The sequence below is a fragment of the Diabrotica virgifera genome, chromosome 9 (genome assembly GCF_917563875.1).
Source record: "Diabrotica virgifera virgifera chromosome 9, PGI_DIABVI_V3a".
Lineage (NCBI taxonomy): Eukaryota > Metazoa > Arthropoda > Insecta > Coleoptera > Chrysomelidae > Diabrotica > Diabrotica virgifera.
Genome location: NC_065451.1, coordinates 51,048,748 through 51,069,181, shown reverse-complemented (window position 1 = coordinate 51,069,181; position 20,434 = coordinate 51,048,748). Strand labels below are relative to the sequence as shown.

Sequence of the window (20,434 nt, the reverse complement as noted above, 5' to 3'; positions counted from 1 at the left end):
TATTTTGATATTTTGATATACGTAACTGCAAAATATCAAATTTTTATTCTCTGCCATTTACAAGATAATAAAAAATAACAAAGTTATGTCTGTAATTTGTAATAAACTCAATAATTCAGATATTAATTGTTTTTGTTGTTCTGAAGCTATTTCCTTGTGGCATTTTTATAATTAAGTATTTTCTATGGGAAATAAGCCACAATTTTACTAAAAAATGAATTTATTAACGTTTCGAAGCCCAAATCGGGTTTCGTTGTCAAAATACAGAATACTATTAAAATAAACAAAAATGTTGTTGCTAAGTAAAAAAATTCTTCTAATAATTTATTTAATCTGACTCATTTATATTGGTAATTCAGACGTATATTATACATTTTAAAGTAGAAGACTTTAAAATGATATCGCCAATATTTATGAGTTGCGTTCCTGGGACGACTTTACTAAAAGATAGTTCATTCGATTACATGAAATCAATCCCAACTCAAGAATATCCGTCGTAAAAAAATCATAGCATGTGATCTGTCTTTAAAAAGACAACCAAATGCAACGATGACAGTAGAATTCTTGCGTTAGAGATTCCATAGTAAATCACGAGGGAAAACCAGGAAAAAACCTTGTGATACTATCCCGACATCGTAAGTATTTGCCCGACATTCATTTAGCATAATTAGAGCCGCTTCTTTGATTTTTCTCTTTTTACTATCTGTTTCTTTCAGGACTGTACTTGAATCTCTCCACTGAATATAATGAACATAGAGTTCAGTGGAGAGATTCAAGTATAGTCCTGAAAGAAACAGATAGTAAAAAGAGAAAAATCAAAGAAGCGGCTCTAATTATGCTAATTGTGTCGCAAATTCTTCGGTAGAATGCAGTAGGCTGTGGTTACCCATACTGAAAGAGGAAGTCAATAGAAAGAAAATACCACGATTAGTAAGTCAATAACATATCGAGTACAAATTTTATATTTTAGTATTACTTATTGTATATCTATGTATTATTAATATTATTTATAATTCAAACATATTAAAGTCAGAATTTGGTATTAGTTTTTTGAAGGTAAATTAAATGTAAGACCAAATACTTACGATGTCGGGATAGTATCATGAGGTTTTTTCCTGGTTTTCCCTCGTGATTTACTATGGAATCTCTAACGCAAGAATTCTACTGTCATCGTTGCATTTGGTTGTCTTTTTAAAGACAGATCACATGCTATGATTTTTTGTGACGGATATTCTTGAGTTGGGATTGATTTCATGTAATCGAATGAACTATCTTTTAGTAAAGTCGTCCCAGGAACGCAACTCATAAATATTGGCGATATCATTTTAAAGTCTTCTACTTTAAAATGTATAATATACGTCTGAATTACCAATATAAATGAGTCAGATTAAATAAATTATTAGAAGAATTTTTTTACTTAGCAACAACATTTTTGTTTATTTTAATAGTTTGTTGTATTTTGACAACGAAACCCGATTTGGGCTTCGAAACGTTAATAAATTCATTTTTTAGTAAAATTGTGGCTTATTTCCCATAGAAAATACTTAATTAATTGTTTTTTTGAAAAATTCTCAGACCCGTCGATTAGTATTTCAAATTGTCATTTTTGACATACAATAATAATGTATACAGGGTGTCCCAATTTGGAAATATGACGTCATGGTTGATTTTCTTAAATGGCAACACTGTCATTTTGATAGCTATTTTGATAGGGTGTGTAAAGTTATACATAGCTGCAAAGTTTCAAATTTTTATTCCCTACCATTTACAAGATAATAAAAAATAACAAAAATTTGAAAAACAAGTAATCAAATAATAATTGAATTTAATTATTTCAATTAAGCAAATGCTCATAATGTTGCCCATTTATTGACAATATTATTGAATATAAGGGCAACATTATGAGCATTTGCTTAATTGAAATAATTAAATTCAAATATTATTTGATTACTTTTACTGATTGATTTTTTTTTATCTTGTAAATGGTAGGGAATAAAAATTTGAAATTTTGCAGTTAAGTATAACTTTACACACCCTATCAAAATAGCTATTAAAATGACAGTGTTGCCATTTAAGAAAATCAACGACGACGTCATATCTCTAAATTGGGACACCCTCTATACATTATTTTTGTATGTCAAAAATGACAATTTGAAATATTAACCGAAGGGCCTGAGCATTTTTCAAAAAAAAAACAATTAGTATTTGAATTATTAAATTTATTACAAATTACAGACATAACTTTGTTATTTTTTATTATCTTGTAAATGGTAGAGAATAAAAATTTGATATTTTGCAGTTATGTATAACTTTACACAGCCTATCAAAATAGCTATCAAAATGACAGTGTTGCCATTTAAGAAAATCAACGATGACGTCATATTTCTAAATTGGGACACCCTGTATACATTATTATTGTATGTCAAAAAGGACAATTTGAAATACTAATCGACGGGTCTGAGCATTTTTCAAAAAAACGATCAGTATTTGAGATATTTAATTTATTCCAAATTACAGACTCTCTGTATGTATTCACATAAGTTTGTCACATCGTTATTAATAACGTCAGTTGTTTAAAACAAATAAGATATTGTTTTTGTCCGTACTGATCCCCATACATTCAATTAAGGGGAAAGGCGCAAAATGTCGCCTGTCAAAATTTTCAATGTGTTTTAAATGTATTCATTTTTTTCGAATACTGAGAAAACTAATGGTAAGTATTTTTGAAAAAAATAAACGCAGAATTAAAGATTACATTATTACCGAGGGCCTAAAGTCCCTGAAAACTTCTATAATGTTTACTTTAATCAGTTACAGGGGTGAAAATAAAAGAGAAAATTTAGTTAGTTTCACCCCCTCTCGGGTGTAAAAAAATATGTCCAAAATAAGTCCGAAAATGGATAAACTAACTAATTCTAAGCAACTTTTATTCTTAGAGTTTTTTCACCAAGTCAATACTTTTTTGCGAGTTAATATTTTCATTTTTTAACAAAATAACCGAGTTTTTAGGCGGGTTTTCGCAAATAACTCAGAAAGTAAGTATTTTGTAGAAAAAAAACATTGTTAGCAAAAATGTAGCCTGTAAAAAGTAAAAAAAATGGTGTATATATTACGCTGGTACATACCTATGATTAATGTGTCCGCGAAGATTATATTATGTAACTCCCAAAATATTGTAACAAAATAATTATTGACCTACCCTCGTATACCAGCTCCCGTCTCCGGACAGACAGAACACTATCGATGTTTCGAGATACGCCGATGCAGCGACGATGACGTGCAAGCGGTCACATGGACATAGCTGGAGATATATAGATATTTCTGGAATATCTGTATCGCATATATAAATAGGACATATTTGTAAATAGAGTTAGTCTTAAGCTAAAGTTTGTAAAGTAAACTTGTATAAATAAAAAATAAAGTCGTATATAAATTACGAACCGCTAGTTTTATTGTAATTAGAAGTAATTACACTAATCACGCTACAGTGGTGTTAACGGTGTGGAGTGTAAATAAATGAAAAGTAAAAAAAAAAGACTTTTGAACTTTATTCGTCGAGAATAATCGGAGTGCGTTAATTGTTCGGTATTCGGAAAGACTTTTAAAAGACTTTTGAACTTTATTCGTCGTTAATAATTGAAGTGCGTTGATTGTTCGGTATTCGGAAAGACTTAGACATTTTGAAAAGTACGTGTGTGCCGACCAAAGATGTTGCTACAAGAACTGACCATAAAACAGCTCCGTGAACAATTAGAAGAGTACGAATTAGACAGCAGTGGGTGCAAGATAGTCCTACAAGCACGACTCAAGGATGTCCTCACGAAGAACGGAGATGACCCAGAGACGTTCCACTTCCAGTCAGCAGAACAAGTAATCTTATCGAAATTAAAAACTGTTTCTGAAACGATCGACGAGACTTCTCAAAAGATCGATGAAACTTCTAGACAGAACAACGAGAAATTTGAAAGTGTTTCTCAAAAGATCGATGAGAAATTTGAAAGTGTTTCTCAAGTAATAAAAGACGTTTGTAGACAGACCGACGAGAAATTTGAAGAAGTTTCCAGAACATTCGATAAGATACAGAAAAGTGTAGACGACAATAAAGAAATGCTAGAAGAGAAGATCAAACAACTAGAGAGCATGATAACTGATACAAAAGTACAACCATCAGTTAATGCAGTAGCTTTAGATCTTGTAGTGAAGGATGAAACACCGAGAGACGAAACATCGCATCATATGAGATTTAAATTACCACCATTCGATGGGAAGTCCTCTTGGTCCATATACCTTAGACAATTCGAAGCTATTGCGACCGCCAACCATTGGACCGAACAAGAAAAGGCTGTTTCCTTGACTGCTGCTTTGCGAGGTGATGCTGCAGATATATTAAGATCAATTCCTAAGGGTCAAGAAAAATGTTACCAGACCTTGTTCACTCGTCTAGAAAAACGCTATGGAGATGCCCATCTACAACAAGTATACAAAGCACAACTGCGAAGTAGAAGTCAACGAGCAAGTGAGAATCTGCAAGAATTTGAAGCAGATGTGGCTCGTGTGGTGCGGTTGGCTTATCCAGAGGTGCCAGACAGCGTTTTAGAAGAAATTGCAGTAGATACCTTCGTCAATGGGCTGAAAGATAATGAACTACAGAAAGCTTTACGACTAGCAAGACCGAAAGTTTTAGATGAAGCACTTGCTATTGCATTGGAACACGAAACGGCTAGTCAAACTTCACGAGGCCATAGAGTAAGAACCATTGAAGAAAGTGACGAACACAACGATGAACGTCTGGAGGAAATGATACGGAGAGTATTAAGTAATCAGATGCCAAAGAGACGCGAGCCTAGATGTTGGAATTGTGGAGACGTAGGCCACATTCGTCGTAATTGTAAGAAGATCGTACAGCCGTCGGAAAACTAGAGCGGGTCGACACCAAGGGGCAACTGCCGACCTCGAGAACTAGAGCCCCCATAGTAACTGTCAACCTTACGTCCTCCGGTGGAATCCACAACTTATACATCGAAGGTCGTATCAGTAATAGATGTAGATCATTTTTGGTGGATACAGGTGCAACGAGAACTATCGCACGTCCAGATGTAGTACGAGACCATAATAAATTATCACCTGCAACAGTAAAGCTTAGAACAGCGACTGGTGAGCTAATTAATACATATGGCGAGGCTAATATGTCAGTATCCATTGGCCAGACCACAGTTGAACATCAAGTATTAATTGCCGAGATCTCCGACGAGTTCATATTGGGGATGGACGTACTACGAAAAGTGGGGGCAATATTGGATGTTCAAAATGGAGTTCTCAGGATCAACGGTGAAGAGTTGCCCTTTCACGACGACAAAGAAGATGTCATCCGCTTACTAACTACATGCGACGTAACCATACCCGGTAATAGTGAGAAAATTCTGATGACCATGCTTGATGGACACTGCCGAGAGGGAAGTTTAAGGATGGTCGAAGATGTAGAAAATGTCGAGTTCCTAACGGCGAAAACTTTGGTAAAAGTTCGAGATGTCATCCCTGTAAGAGTTATGAATTTAAGGGAAACTGCTATTAAGTTAAGTAGAGGAGCTTTGATCGGACAGTGTGTTCCCGTGGCTTCAATTTGCTCTATGAATACCAATGAGAAATCATCAAAGTCAAAGTATCCAAAAGACCTTGTCGAGATGATCATTGAAAGATGCCAAGACCTTGACTATGAACGAACGGAAAAAGTAAGGTCTATGCTGATAGAGTATCAAGATGTTTTTGCTATTGATAAGAAGGATAAGGGCAAAACAAGCATAGTAACGCATAAAATAAATACCGGAGACGCTCAGCCAATCAGACAACGGCCTAGACGACTTCCATTTGCGAAAAGAGATGAAGCCGAAGAGATTATCAAGGATATGGACAAACAAGGGGTAATTGAACCATCGAACAGTCCATGGACATCACCAGTAGTTCTGGTAAAGAAGAAAGATGGTTCAACGCGTTTTTGTATCGACTACCGCCAGCTCAATGCGGTAACAAAAAAAGATAGTTATCCTTTGCCCAGAATAGACGATACATTGGATACTCTCTCCGGTTCTCGTTGGTTTTCCACACTCGATTTAAAAAGTGGATATTGGCAAGTAGACATGGAGCCAGCCGATCGGGAGAAAACCGCATTTTCGATAGGATCAGGGCTTTGGCAGTTTACGGCTATGCCGTTTGGTTTATGTAATGCCCCTGCCACATTTGAAAGATTAATGGAGGCAGTTTTAAGAGGTCTAACATGGAAAACATGCCTGGTTTACTTGGATGATGTAATTGTGGTTGGAAGGTCCTTTGATGAACATGCCAAGAATCTAATAGAAGTCTTTCAACGATTGAGGGCAGCGAACTTGAAGTTAAGTCCGAAGAAATGTCACATGTTTCGACGAGAAGTTAAGTATTTGGGACATATTGTATCGAGTAATGGTGTAACAGCTGATCCCGAAAAGATTGAAGCAATTAAAGATTGGCCAGTACCAAAAGATAAACATGAAATTAGAAGTTTCCTTGGCCTATGTACATATTACCGACGATTTGTCAAAGGATTTGCCAATATCTCCAAGCCCCTAACAAAGTTGACGGAGGAGGGCAAAGAATATACATGGAGTGAAGAGTGCCAAAAAGCTTTCGAACAACTACAAATGGCTCTGATCAGTGCACCGATATTAAGCTACCCGGGACAGGCAGGAAAATTTGTTTTGGATACCGATGCTAGCAACAGTGCTATAGGAGCTGTTCTCTCCCAAATCCAGGACGGACAGGAAAAAGTCATCGCTTATTTCAGCAAAGTCCTGTCGAAACCGGAAAGAAACTATTGCGTTACCAGAAGAGAACTGCTGGGTGTAGTGAAGGCTTGCGAACATTTCCATAAATACTTGTATGGCAGAAAGTTCCTTCTTCGCACCGATCACGCTGCTCTAAAATGGCTCATACAATTCCGTAATCCAGAGGGCCAGATGGCAAGATGGTTAGAACGATTACAAGAATATGATTACGAGATAGAACACAGGGCCGGAAGAGTTCACTCAAATGCTGATGCCCTTTCGAGACGACCATGCAGTGCGAATTGTAATCACTGTGCCAAATTAGAGGAACGATTTTGCCCCGTGAGACGAACCACCGTAATTAATGAGCAATGGCAGCCCCAACAGTTACAAGACGCCCAAGAAGATGATCCATGTATAAAAAGAGTATTGGATTGGATGCGGCAAGGTGAGAGACCTAGTTGGCAGAACATTAGTGCATGTAGTCCAGAAGTCAAGGCCTACTGGAGCCAATGGAATTGCCTGGTACTAAAAGATGATCTTCTGTACAGAACCTTTGAGAACGATGATGGTACAGAATCTAAGCTTCAGTTAATTGTACCTAAAAGTAAAGTGTCAGAAGTATTGCGTCAGTTGCATGACGGTACATCAGGTGGACACTTTGGTATTACGAAGACTCTGCAAAAGGTTCGAGAACGGTTCTATTGGGTGAACTGTAAAGATGATGTAAGGAGATGGTGCCGAAAATGTGAACCGTGTGCATCCGGTAATGGTCCGGTTGGTAAAAAGAGAGCACCCATGAGACAGTACAATGTTGGAAGTCCTATGGAAAGAGTAGCTATCGACATTGCAGGTCCATTTCCAGAAACCGATGCTGGAAATAAATACATCCTGGTAGCCATGGATTATTTTACAAAATGGACTGAGGCCTATGCATTACCAAATCAAGAAGCTGCTACCGTTGCAGAGGTACTTGTTAAAGAATTCTTTAGCCGATTTGGTGTTCCCTTGGAGATCCACTCCGACCAAGGGCGAAACTTTGAGTCAGCTCTTTTCCAAAACGTTTGTAAATTGATTGGTGCCAATAAGACCAGAACAACACCCCTGCATCCTCAATCAGATGGGATGGTCGAGAGGATGAACCGAACGATGGGTAAACACTTGTCCAAAGTTGTATCTGAACATCAGCGAGATTGGGACCAACACATTCATTTATTCCTGATGGCCTACCGCTCGGCCGTAAATGAAACTACAGGTCAAACACCAACCTGCCTGATGTTGGGTCGTGAAGTTCGGTTGCCCTGCGACCTAGAGTTTGGCTGCGGACCTTCCGAGGAACATGTTGCAGGCGAAGACTACGTTGACCGCCTGAAATTACGAATGAACAACATTCATGAACTTGCCCGACAACACATCCAGATAGCCAGTGACAGAATGAAAGATCAATATGATTCTCGATGCAAGAATGAAAGCTTCGAAGTAGGTGATCTTGTCTGGCTTTATAATCCGCAACGTCGTCGAGGCTTGTGTCCTAAACTGCAAAGACAATGGGAAGGTCCGTATGAAGTTAAGAAGAAAATAAATGACGTAATATATAGAATTAAGAAGTTGCCAAACGGTAAACCAAAAGTTATTCACATAAATCGTCTTGCACCATATGCTGGCTCAAATGAAACAGAAGAAGCACGAGTCCTCCAACAGGAGATGAAAGATGTCGCACAGCCAAGTTTTAATCAATTTATGTCAAATTACGCAGAAAGAAAGAGTGCTAGATTCGGCGTGACCACAGAAGTTCAGCAAGATCTGTTTGGTGTTCCAGAAAACGTCTCTCTAGCCCACTGTGTTGCACAAGACCTCGAGATGACTAAAGGAATCTCGTCCGTATTCAATAGAAAGTTCGGCCGCCTGGACGAGTTAAGGAATCAACAACCTAAAATTGGAAGAGTATTGCGATTGGAAGATGGTCCTCGATCTTTGCTGTATATAGTGACCAGGAAGTCTTATACGGACACGCCAAGCTACGAGAACATATGGCGTGCTCTAACTAATTTGAAGAAAATGGTCTGTAATTATGACATCAAAGATTTGGCTTTACCAAAAATTGGCCATGCAGTAGAAAATCTGGATTGGAAGATTGTGAGAAGCATGCTGGAAGTGATCTTCAGAGAAACTGGCGTACGGATTACTGTGTGTTGCATGAACCCGAAGATGTCATACCCTTCAAAGACAGTAGACTGTTACTTCTTTTCTAGGGGTGTATGCAGAGCTGGAGAATCCTGTAGATTCCGCCATCCTGGGCCATCTAGAGTTGCTGATCGGGACGCTCAGATCTTAAGAGGGGAGCAGTGTAACAAAATAATTATTGACCTACCCTCGTATACCAGCTCCCGTCTCCGGACAGACAGAACACTATCGATGTTTCGAGATACGCCGATGCAGCGACGATGACGTGCAAGCGGTCACATGGACATAGCTGGAGATATATAGATATTTCTGGAATATCTGTATCGCATATATAAATAGGACATATTTGTAAATAGAGTTAGTCTTAAGCTAAAGTTTGTAAAGTAAACTTGTATAAATAAAAAATAAAGTCGTATATAAATTACGAACCGCTAGTTTTATTGTAATTAGAAGTAATTACACTAATCACGCTACAATATTTATAACGAAAAGATTTAGTTCATAATAGATGCCGACGAAAACAATTATTTCCGAGAACTTTTAGTAATTATAATTTTCGTGGACCCAAAAACAAAATTATGTTTTTTGCTGATACTCCTCAAAAAATAAATTTTAACACTTTATTAGGGATTATAATTTTCACAATCATATAATCAAAAATAATATTCTTCGCGGCGTTCATTGAAAGTTCTACCCTTACCGGCATTTTTCAGAGTTATACTTTTCGTAGGCGGCGGCGATTAGGTCTCTATACCTAGTAAAAGCAGAGTTATAGCTAATGAAAAATAGGTTCATATTCGTCAAATTCCAAATCAAATATTTTAACGTGAAATAACCAAAAAATTAAGCACTTTTTGGGGAAAGCTCATTTCAACTTTTTTAAAGTGCAAAAGTAAAAAATTTCTAGCATCAAAACTAAATAAGTTACGCTCAAACTAAAGGCCCCTTTTTTTGGTAAAAAAATCGGGAAAATCTCTCCCTAACTAGCATCTCAAATGAACTTAATCGTTACCATTTCACAAATTTCTTTACTCGTGTATGTATTGTTTATATGATCTGTACGTTTCATAGGTTTAAAGTCCTTATTTTTGAAAGGGATGTAGCTAAAAGGGCTTGAACGAGTCACTAATCACGAGTGTATGCAAATTTTGCAACACCAAATCTTAACCAATTTTTGTCTTACAGAAAAACAAAAAAATACAAAATATTCAGAAAAGCAAAGTCGGCTTTTTTTATTGTTCAAGATTTTTGGTATCTCTAACAATTTTTAAGTTATTTTGAAAAAAAAAACGTTTTTTTCAAAATTAAAAATTTTACTTTAAAACCAAATTTTTTTCAAAAATAAGCACTTATTGAATCGATAAAACTTACAGATCATATAAACACAACATAAGTAAAGTAACTTGTGAGGCGGTAACGATTAATTTCATTTAAGTTGCTTAATATTGGGCGATCTTCCAGATTTTTGTCAAAACATAAGAGACCAACTTTATTTTGAGCGTAACTTGTTTACATTTGATGCTAGAAACTTTTTTCATAAAAACAGAAATGAAGCTTTTTTTAAACACTTTAAAAAACTTGTAATGAGTTTTCCACAAAAAGTGCTTCATTGTTTGGATATTTCACGTTGAAATATTCTATTTGGAATTTGGCGAACTTATTTTTCATTAGCTATAGGCTATAACTCTGGTTCTACTAGGTCTCATACATACACCATTTTTTTCACTTTTTTACAGATCGTTTTTTTTTACAAAATACAACTTACTTTTTGAGTTATTTGCGAAAAACCGTCTGAAAATGTGGTTACTTTGTTGAAAAATGAACATATTCACTCGCAAATAACTCGAAAAGTATTGACTTTGTGAAAAAACTCTAACAACAAAAGTTGCTTAGAATTAGTCAGTTTATCCATTTTCGGACTTGTTTGAACACATATTTTTTCACGCTCGAGAGGGGGTGAAACTCACCCTTAGGTCAAAAGCACACATCGGCACCATATCACTTTTTTCTTTGACATGTTAGTTATGCGTATGCCAAATTTCATGTCAATCCAAACGGTTCTTTAAAATACACAGTAAAGACCGTGCAAAAATGTACTAATACTTATGGATGTATTTGGTTGACGTTTAGAAGACGCTAAATATATAACCAATAAATGATGCGAATAAAGATAATTTGACGCAAAAGTTCTCGATCGTGACAGTACTTTCACACTGTCAACGGGTAAAATGGCAATTGTGCTATGTAGGTTAGTATTTTGAGACATTATAGTGAAAATATTTATTAAATATGTATCCATTATATATGAAATCATTATTTCATATTTATTTTTTCATTAAAATATTTTAAATATTAATATTCTGGCAAATATTTATATTTCACTCAGTTTTAAAAGTATATATTCGTTATACGTCCCAATATTTAGTTGTCAACAAACTAAACATTTTTTATTATTAGTTAGTTCTGTTAGAGAATAAGTATATATTTTGTTTTGTGCTGTTGATTGACTATATAATATTAGTAATTAACAAATGACATGGTATTACATTAAAAAACAATTTAAAAAAAAAACTAAACCATCAACTATCTCAATTATGCATGTATTTAGCTCGTTTCAATATATTATGTATAGTTGTCAGGGTTCATATAGTTATTTTACTGCTTGTTAATGTTAGATGTAAAAATATAAATTTATTCTTTATAACATAACAGTTTTTATTTATTTATACTAGACTATTTTTTAATAATAGCATATACGCAAAGTTTCAGAAAATAAAAAAACTTCGGTTTTTAAGTGTTAACGACACGAAAATACTAGAATGGTTACCAATTTTGATAAAAGAATTCTCCATTGAATTCAGTTTAATTGGAAGTAATATTTCTCAAGGCTAACTACTCACCTACAGTTCCTATTCCAGAACTGGATGCCAGAGAGTGGTTTCCCAGAGAATCGCTGTCTTCATTGTCGATCCTCTGTGACCTGCCCCCTTTTAGGTTGTTACTTAGAGGAGCCAGAGGCGGAGGTGGTGGCTGGGGTGGTTCTTTCTTTCCTTTCGTCAGATCCGTGAACTGTGTGGTGGAGGACACCGAAGGATCCCCAATTTCTGCATCGGTAAACAGTTGTCTAACACCATTCAGCCGAACGTTCTTTGGTGATTCCTTCATTGATGTCTTATCTAGCATGTGTTGGCCTTGCTGGGCTAGAAGGCGTTGTTGTCGGGCAGCTACCTGTTGAATCATGCGGTATGATGGTATTATAGGAATGATATAGTAAACCTCATAAAATGGAGCAAAAAATAAAGCTTTTGAGGCAGTCAATGTGTACAGAATAATTACACAGGTTTACAAAAAAAAAATGTTGGACTATTTGACGAAACCATATGACTAAGGGGTTTTGGGGTCGCTGATCACGAATCCGGGGTCCGCTGACCTCTATCACGTCAGGTAAAGGTCATTTCAAGGTCAAATCAAGATAAATCGACAATCGCTCTGAAAAAGTTATTGGGGGTTTTTGGGGTCGCTGATCACCAATCCGGGGTCTACTGACCTCTCTCACGTCTAGTTCAAGGATATTTCAAGACCAAATCAAGATAAATCGACATACTCGCTCTGAAAAAGTATATTAGGGGGTTTTTGGCGTCGCTTAACACAAATCTGGGGTCCGTTGAGTTCTACCATGTCAGGTAAAGGTTATTTCAAGGTAAAATCAGGGCAAATCCACAAAACTGATTTGACCTTGAAATGACCTTTACGTGACGTGGTAGAGCTCAACGGATCCAAGTTTTGTGATCAGCGACCCCAAAATCCCCCTAATATCCTTTTTCAGAGTGATTGTGTCGATTTATCTTGATCTGACCTTGAAATGACCTTGAGCTAGACGTGAGAAAGGTCAGCGCACCCCGGATTCGTGATGAGCGACCCCAAAAACCCCCTAATATACTTTTTCAGAGCGATTGTCGACTTATCTTGATTTGACCTCGAAATGACCTTTACCTGACGTGATAGAGGTCAGCGGACCCCGGATTCGTGATCAGCGACCCCAAAAACCCCCTAATATACTTTTTCAGAGCGATTGTCGACTTATCTTGATTTGACCTCAAAATGACCTTTACCTGACGTGATTTTAGTCAGCGGACCCAGGATTCGTGATCAGCGACCCCAAAAACATCCTAGTCATATGGTTTCGTCAAATACCCCAACATTTTTTTTGTAAACCTGTGTTATTATTCATTAGCAACATAGATTCTATATGAAATACATAATTTTGTATTTTATGTAGCCGGCCAACAGCTGATTGACCTAATAAACAAATACTATCACACTACAATGACCTTGATGCTTGATGTGATTCTGAGAACAGATCCACATTTGTGTATCTTTAGGACCACAATACTCAGTACCCTCCTACTACGCATGTCCCCATAATTTTGATCACTCCATCAATATTAATTATTTAATTACAAACAAGTCTGTACAGTACTAAGTGTCAGCTAGACAAGTTGATTATATTATACAAAATATTGCTACAGAAATGCAGAAAAAAGGATGCCAAATGCATGGAGGGAGAGCGTGATGATAGATAAAGAGGGCAGTTAGGAGTCTAAGAACTATAGAAGGATAAAGTTAATGTCACACACAATAAAAATTTTGGAGAGAATTGTAGAGCAAAGGTTAAGAAAGGAGACATCGATAGGAGAATAGTTTGGTTGTGTTTGCTTTAAACCAGTTGATGAGAAATAGGGCGAAGAGAAAAGAGACCACGTTTGGTATTTACAGATCTTGAGAAGGCATATGACATCCTAGAAAGGAGTTAGTGAGATGTATGAGAGAGAAATGGGTTTCTAAGAAGTATGTAAGATTCATGAAAGGTACGTATGAGGGAGCGTAAACCAAAGTAAGGAGTTTTGTCGGATTGATCAAAAGTTTTCCAGCGACTGTCCCCACCTGTTTAATCTTGTTGAATGTTCTGACAGAAAAGGTAAGAGAGAGGACTACTTGGTCAATGCTCTTTGCAGATAATATTGTATTAGTGGAGGAGAGCAAAGAAATGTTGGAGCAGTTGGAGGAATGAAGAACACCTATTCAAGAGGAAGGCCTTAAGGTTAGCATGTCGAAAACGGAGTATATATGGTTGGGAGGAACAGGAATAGTTGAAGCGAATGAACGGGTTACTCTGTGATCTAAAAATTGGGGAAGGGCTGACAGTAAAGACATACAAGAGTATGGTGAGACCTGCTTTGGTGTATCGACAGTGAGGAGTGGCCTATAAATAGGGTTCAGGATAAGAAGATGTAGATTGTAAAGATGTAAAGACGTGATTAGGGGTGACTACACTCTCAAAAAAAGGTTCAAAAACGAAGAATGCAATGGTTTGGTCACGTCAGGCGTAGAAATGAGAGGTAGATGCAAATCGAGAAGATGGAACGACTGTGTGGCGGAGGACTTTAGAGAGAGAGAGATTTAAATGAAGCAGACACGATGGACATAATGAATAGCGAATAAAAATAAGGAACAACCATTTTCGAAATGGGTAATAAAAGAGCAGAAAAGTTAAACAGTAGTACTTTTGGATTAAGTTTGGTCTTTTCTATCATTGTAATAATGGGAAACACTCTATTTTGTGTCATAGTTTACCACATCTTATAGAAACTACACAGTCACTCACATGACTGCAGAAGCCCCCCAATGTTTCTTATTTTTTACAAAGTTAACACCCAAGCATCTACAAATATTTCAATGACAGTGGACTTGTCAGCTTGTTGACTGCTATCTACAGATTGTTATTGCAACGTTTAACCGTTAGTATCAACTTGTCATAATTTTGGAAAATAGTTCAGTGTCTTTTTTCAGACAGTTTTTTTAAGATAACTGTTTAGTACTACAATGGACGATATAACGTACGGTAGTATTCACAAGTTTTCTAGTGATTTTCATGTAGTTTCAAATCACCCACATTGGGTGATTTTCATGTAGTTTCAAAATATTTCCCCAACGATGTAAAATAATAACGAGCGATCCACTATTATTGGGACCGCCGGAGTGTGACGTCACGGCCAACTGCGGCTATATTCAGTGTTGTTATGATCACTTTTCCAAACAAAGAATGAAGATTGAAAACACGTTGAAAAGATACCCAATCTCAAAACCTTTTAATTCATATAAAGTTAAAATTTTGCTTCCCTTGCTACTTTTTATGTTCAATTGTGGTGTTTTTTTAAGTTGACGTACGTACACTGACAAGTATCTGTCAAAGTTGACGTAAACTGGAAAGTATATCTGAATTAATAATAGACATGCACTGTATAGCTTATCTCTCTCGTTCAGAGCAACCTATGGTGACAATAATTTTGGATCACACGTTACCTACAACTGAACGAAACAAAAACTAACCATATATGTATATAAAGATCAATATTTCTTATTAGTATTAACACACTGACATCCATAATCGTTAGTATTTAACAATTGTACAAAATCATGCATGAGAATAAATTGTCCGATTATTGTTGATTGTTGTATGATGCATTGGCAATAAATATTATGTACTAATTTTTCACGAGATTCTTAGTGCTTGTGAGTTTCCAAAGTGAAAATAAATTGATTTAAGTAGTGATTTATCAGTTAAATTTTTAGCTTCTTGTTCTTGTTAGTGAAAGTATGTTATTTTAAAAAGAGTCTAATACTGTTGTTGTAAAAAAACAGTTAAATTAGTTCGCATTTATGTAAAAATATAGCTCTTAAAATATTTTTGGGACAAGCTGTATTTGGGTTGAAAATATATTTTAGTTCTCTCAAAAGTTTGTGTTATGTAGGCCCGAAAGATGTCGCACATGTGGTTAATATTAACATCTAGCGTTGCCAAATAATAAAAACAGATGTGTGGACATTCTTTTTGTGAAGGGGCGTCTACCCTATACCCTCAAGGAACCAAGAAAATATTATTTAGTTTTAGAATAAAATCAGAACAGTCCCTCGCCAGCCTCCTCTAAAGCCGGGTCCAGACACGTGTAATGTGTAATGTAAGATTACGTGTAATTTAGCATCAACAGTGTGGACGTCACACGAACCTCCATACGAATCGTTTAAAGAATCTTGGTTTCCACTCAGTTGCTACGAACAGCCGAATAGGGATGTCGTGACAGCAGGTAGGTACTGCTTTTATTTGTATATATTTACTAACTGCAGACCGGAAATAACGTTCGGTGCGTCAATGGTGAAAAACTGATTTGTATCAGAAAAGATCTAGTTTACTTGAGGAACTAAAATCTCAGCAAATGAGTGGCCAATATTAAAACTTTACCCGGATGCCGCTTACTGATTTTGAATATTTATTAACATAGGTAGATTGCATCTAAAATATTAAGACAAGATACTGTCATGAAATCTGCAATTTCACAACAAGATAGACTGGCACTAACATTAAGGGCCGGTTGTTCGAACGCTAATCAACAATGATCATTATCAAATAATTAATTACTGTCAATGTCAATAATTGTTAAAACATAATTAATTACAATTCTGAGACTATATTCAATTAATATAACAATAATTATTAACATAATTAATAATAAATCTCATAATTGTAATTCATTATGTTTTCAGCAACCCAAACAAAGTTGACATTGACAGTTTTGGTGACAGTAATTAAATATTTAATAATGATCATTGTTGATTAGCGTTCGAACAACCGGCCCTTAGATTTTTGACAACAAGAGATTCATATTCTTCTTCATCTGGTTCCTATCCGTTTTGGATGAAAGAAATCATATTGGCAATCATAACATTGCTCGCTGCGGTTCGAAACCATGTTCCCAAATTCCTCAGCCATGATATTCTCCTTCTACCGAGTCGTCGCTTACCTTTGACTTTACTTTGCAATATGGACTGCAGCAGGGGGTAACGATGCTGATTTCTCATAACGTGTCCCAGATACTGTAATCTATAAAGCCACATCTCAAATGCTTTAAGTTTTTTAATAGTGGTGTCTGTAAGCGTCCAAGCCTCCGCTCCGTACAATAATACAGCAAAAACGTAACATCTCAAATGTCTCATTTTTGTATTTAGGGATATATTGTGGCTTTTGAAGATGGAGCTCATTTCGTTAAACAACGTTCTTGCCTTTCCTATGCGGCACTTTATTTCCTGTACATTTGTACATTGCTCCACTGCTCATTTATAATAGTTCTCAGGTAGCAATTGGGACCGTGCAAGTTCGGCAAAGCGACCCCTATTTCTACGCTCTGTACTTTTATTCGCACTTTTAATTATATTGGCCAATTATATTAGTCCTGGTTACTGGATAATTGTCAAGTCCATAGTCCAAAAAAATAATAAGAAGAAAAAATAAGATTCAGGTTAGGTTATGAAAACGTCAACAATTGTATGTAGTAAATAAAATTAGTTATTAAAATGAAGTACTGCAAGCAAAATACAATTAATTAAATTTACCTTTATATAATAATTGCATATCATATCAATATTGTGGAGCAATATATAATTTTTCTGCTTCATTGACAGAAGGTATGAAATATACGTCAATTTGACAATTTCAATTGACAATATGAATTATTTAAGATAGTTGCAATATTTCTCCGCGACTCGCGCAGGGTCGTTTCTCGTTTCCCCTTCCAAGTACTTGCACTCCGCGAATACTGTTTTATAGCTATAGCCTTCGTGCCAATCAAAAATAATACTATAACTGGGATATTCTAATAACCGATCATTGGTGGCTATTAGAAGCAAATGTACTAAATATAATTATAATAATGATAATAGTACATACGATGTACATACTACATATGTACATATTGCATACATATATATTTATATGGTTTTAGGCCTTTTTATGTCAATGATACAGCAATGTAACCTATTTTATTAAAAAACCAAATTACGTTTTCTGTGCACGCATCTATTAATAAACATGAAATGCATGCGATATGTAGATATGAAGCATTTTATGTAGGTACATATTTTCCTATTAAAATACATACAGCAGAATTAGTTATTTACTCTCGAAATTTTTTTTTTTGGATCCCAAATACCGGGGTTTTGTTGGTATAAGCAGGTAGATTCGTCAAGCGATTGCTCGCCACACGTCCCAAACGGTACAACTTTCACGAAAAACTTTGTGTTCACGAAAAAACCGACTTGCGCCGGGTCCCGGCGAGCTCCAGCGCGAATGGTACATGTAATGCTCGCAGTGCCGTCCAAACGTAGAATTCGCGTTTCATTACACGTTACGTTACGCATTACATTACACGTGTCTGGACCCGGCTTAAGGCAAGGTGTTCGTGTGTGTTATTCTTTTCGCCGTGAAAATACGTTTTCCGCAATAATTAGGTTAAAGACTTTCTCTTTCGCTGTTAAGACAATATAATCGTTAATCCCGCGTATTTGTTAAATTAGTTGCTCTGTTAATAAGTGTTTCGTCTCTTAACACTTTTATTTCTCGTTTGCACAACCGTTTATTAGTGTTTATTAGTAACTATAAAACCAGGCCAAATAAATCTTAGAACCAGTTGCCCTAAAGTTCGCTTTTATGCATATCGAAGGACAAGATTTCTCTGCTTTCGGACATACGCGTGTGGTCCTAAAATATTCAGCTATGTCCAATTAGGCAAAAGGTAATAATTAAACCCTTTTTGCCACGGGGTGAGATTCACAAAAAAAACCACACCAACTGTTTATTGGCCTTTATTAAACGGCCTGCAAGGGATACACCACAGGCGGATGCCCCTCTTTGGAAGCGCCAAAATGTGGCTTACTGACTGGAAAGGCTACTAACAACCACAGTCTGTATGTACATAATTACTCAAAAACATACAAAAATAACATGTTTATTTGGAAGAAGTTTTACATTGCGTCATGCATTACACATTACATGAATCATATTATTATTACACATACAATAAGTTGGTATTTAATAAAATAATTAATCAATGCCCTGACATTATAGTCGAAAAAAACACAACAGATGAATCAACAGCTGAGTCAGAAGCTAAATCAACGATTGCAAAAAATTAAAACAATGAGAATAAAATATACCTAATTAAATTTAAAAAAAAAACCGAAGGGCGCCTATGCTAGTTTTGCAGGCCTTATAGCATAGCGCCAGGATTGCTCATACGCATTAGAATGAATAAAAATAATAATAAAAAAGAACTGTTACTAAACATATTTCATCATTAAATTAAAAGAGACCACTACTAAAATTACTAATTAATAAATTCCTTAGCATCGTCTAATATCGGGTAGTATGTCCAAAAACGCTAGTAACAGCTTATATTCATCTTGGAATGGAAGCACGTTCTGAAGCTCAACAAGACTTTCTGGCGTGCCTAGTCAACTTCTAACTCTACACTGTAGTTCCACCCCAAAGGTTTTTGGTGATATTCAAATCGAGGTTACCGGCTAGCCATTCTAGGGTAATGGATAAATAAAGCAAATCTTCTCGTAGCACTAGGTATGAGCTTTGACTAACTGCAAAACGTTCATCAATCTCGAATGGCCGTCCATGATAGTTGAGTCAGTGGGTGGCTCCATTTTCTTAAATCTGACCACACGTTATCTCTCCATCGCATTTGTTGGCATCCTAAGGGCCTTCTCCATCAGGGCATTGTCTCAGATTAACTTGGTAAGACGGTTATTGGGGAGTTTATGGACATGTTCAGTTCATTTTAGATGTTAGGATTTAATTTAATCTCTAGGACTACATCGCTAATCCCATACATCTGTTTGACGTCAACATTTGTTCTCATATGGGATTGGTTAGTATTCGGGTTGTGATAGGGTCCAAAGACCCTTCCGAGAGTTTTTCTCTCAAAATATGAGTTTTCTTTCTCTTTCCATTACTTTTGTCGGAGTCCAAGTCTTACATCCATACATGAACAACCAGGCATAAATGCCTGGTTGAATCAACAAAATCTTAAGCTCCAGCTAAGTCCAGCTCAACTTATAGATATGCTCACTTCAAGTCCCACTTTGTACATTGCAAGAATCAATGGTGTAACGCGTATGTTTTGTAAGCTGAACTTCAGGCACGTCCTAAGCTTAATATAATATGTTGGTGCAACCAGGCATTAACAACCTGGAAAGTTTTCTTGGAACTGAAAATTTTGCCATTGCCTTTCACATCTGATCCCTCACAATGTTATCGTAGGCTTATCGGAAATCTATGAGGAGATTGTAAATATGCTTTTTCTCATGAGGATCTTTCAGTGCGTCACAGTTTTTCGATTTCTTTCTAACGCATTAAATTGTATGTGACAGAAAAAACGCACGTCGGTGATTACATTTCGTCGGTGACATTTATAACATTTATTCTAGTTGTCAATAGATGGCGCTATAATCGAAAAAAAAATTATTTTATTAATAAATAATATATCTACGAATATAATCTGTACAATTTATAAGACTATACAAATCAAAGAAAATACCATTTTATAAATGCAATT

The 20,434-nt window shown here is 36.0% G+C and overlaps 1 protein-coding gene across 7 annotated transcripts in view; it reads right to left on the bottom strand.

The window, feature by feature from the left end:
• LOC114332463 (AT-rich interactive domain-containing protein 2) overlaps positions 1-20,434 on the bottom strand; it is a 330,994-nt gene that overhangs the window by 54,692 nt on the left and 255,868 nt on the right. For all 7 annotated transcript variants that reach the window (XM_050662174.1, XM_050662175.1, XM_050662177.1 and 4 more), the window contains exon 11: positions 11,879-12,206. In XM_050662174.1, the coding sequence (XP_050518131.1) occupies positions 11,879-12,206 (328 nt within the window). The remainder of the gene's footprint in view (positions 1-11,878; positions 12,207-20,434) is intronic.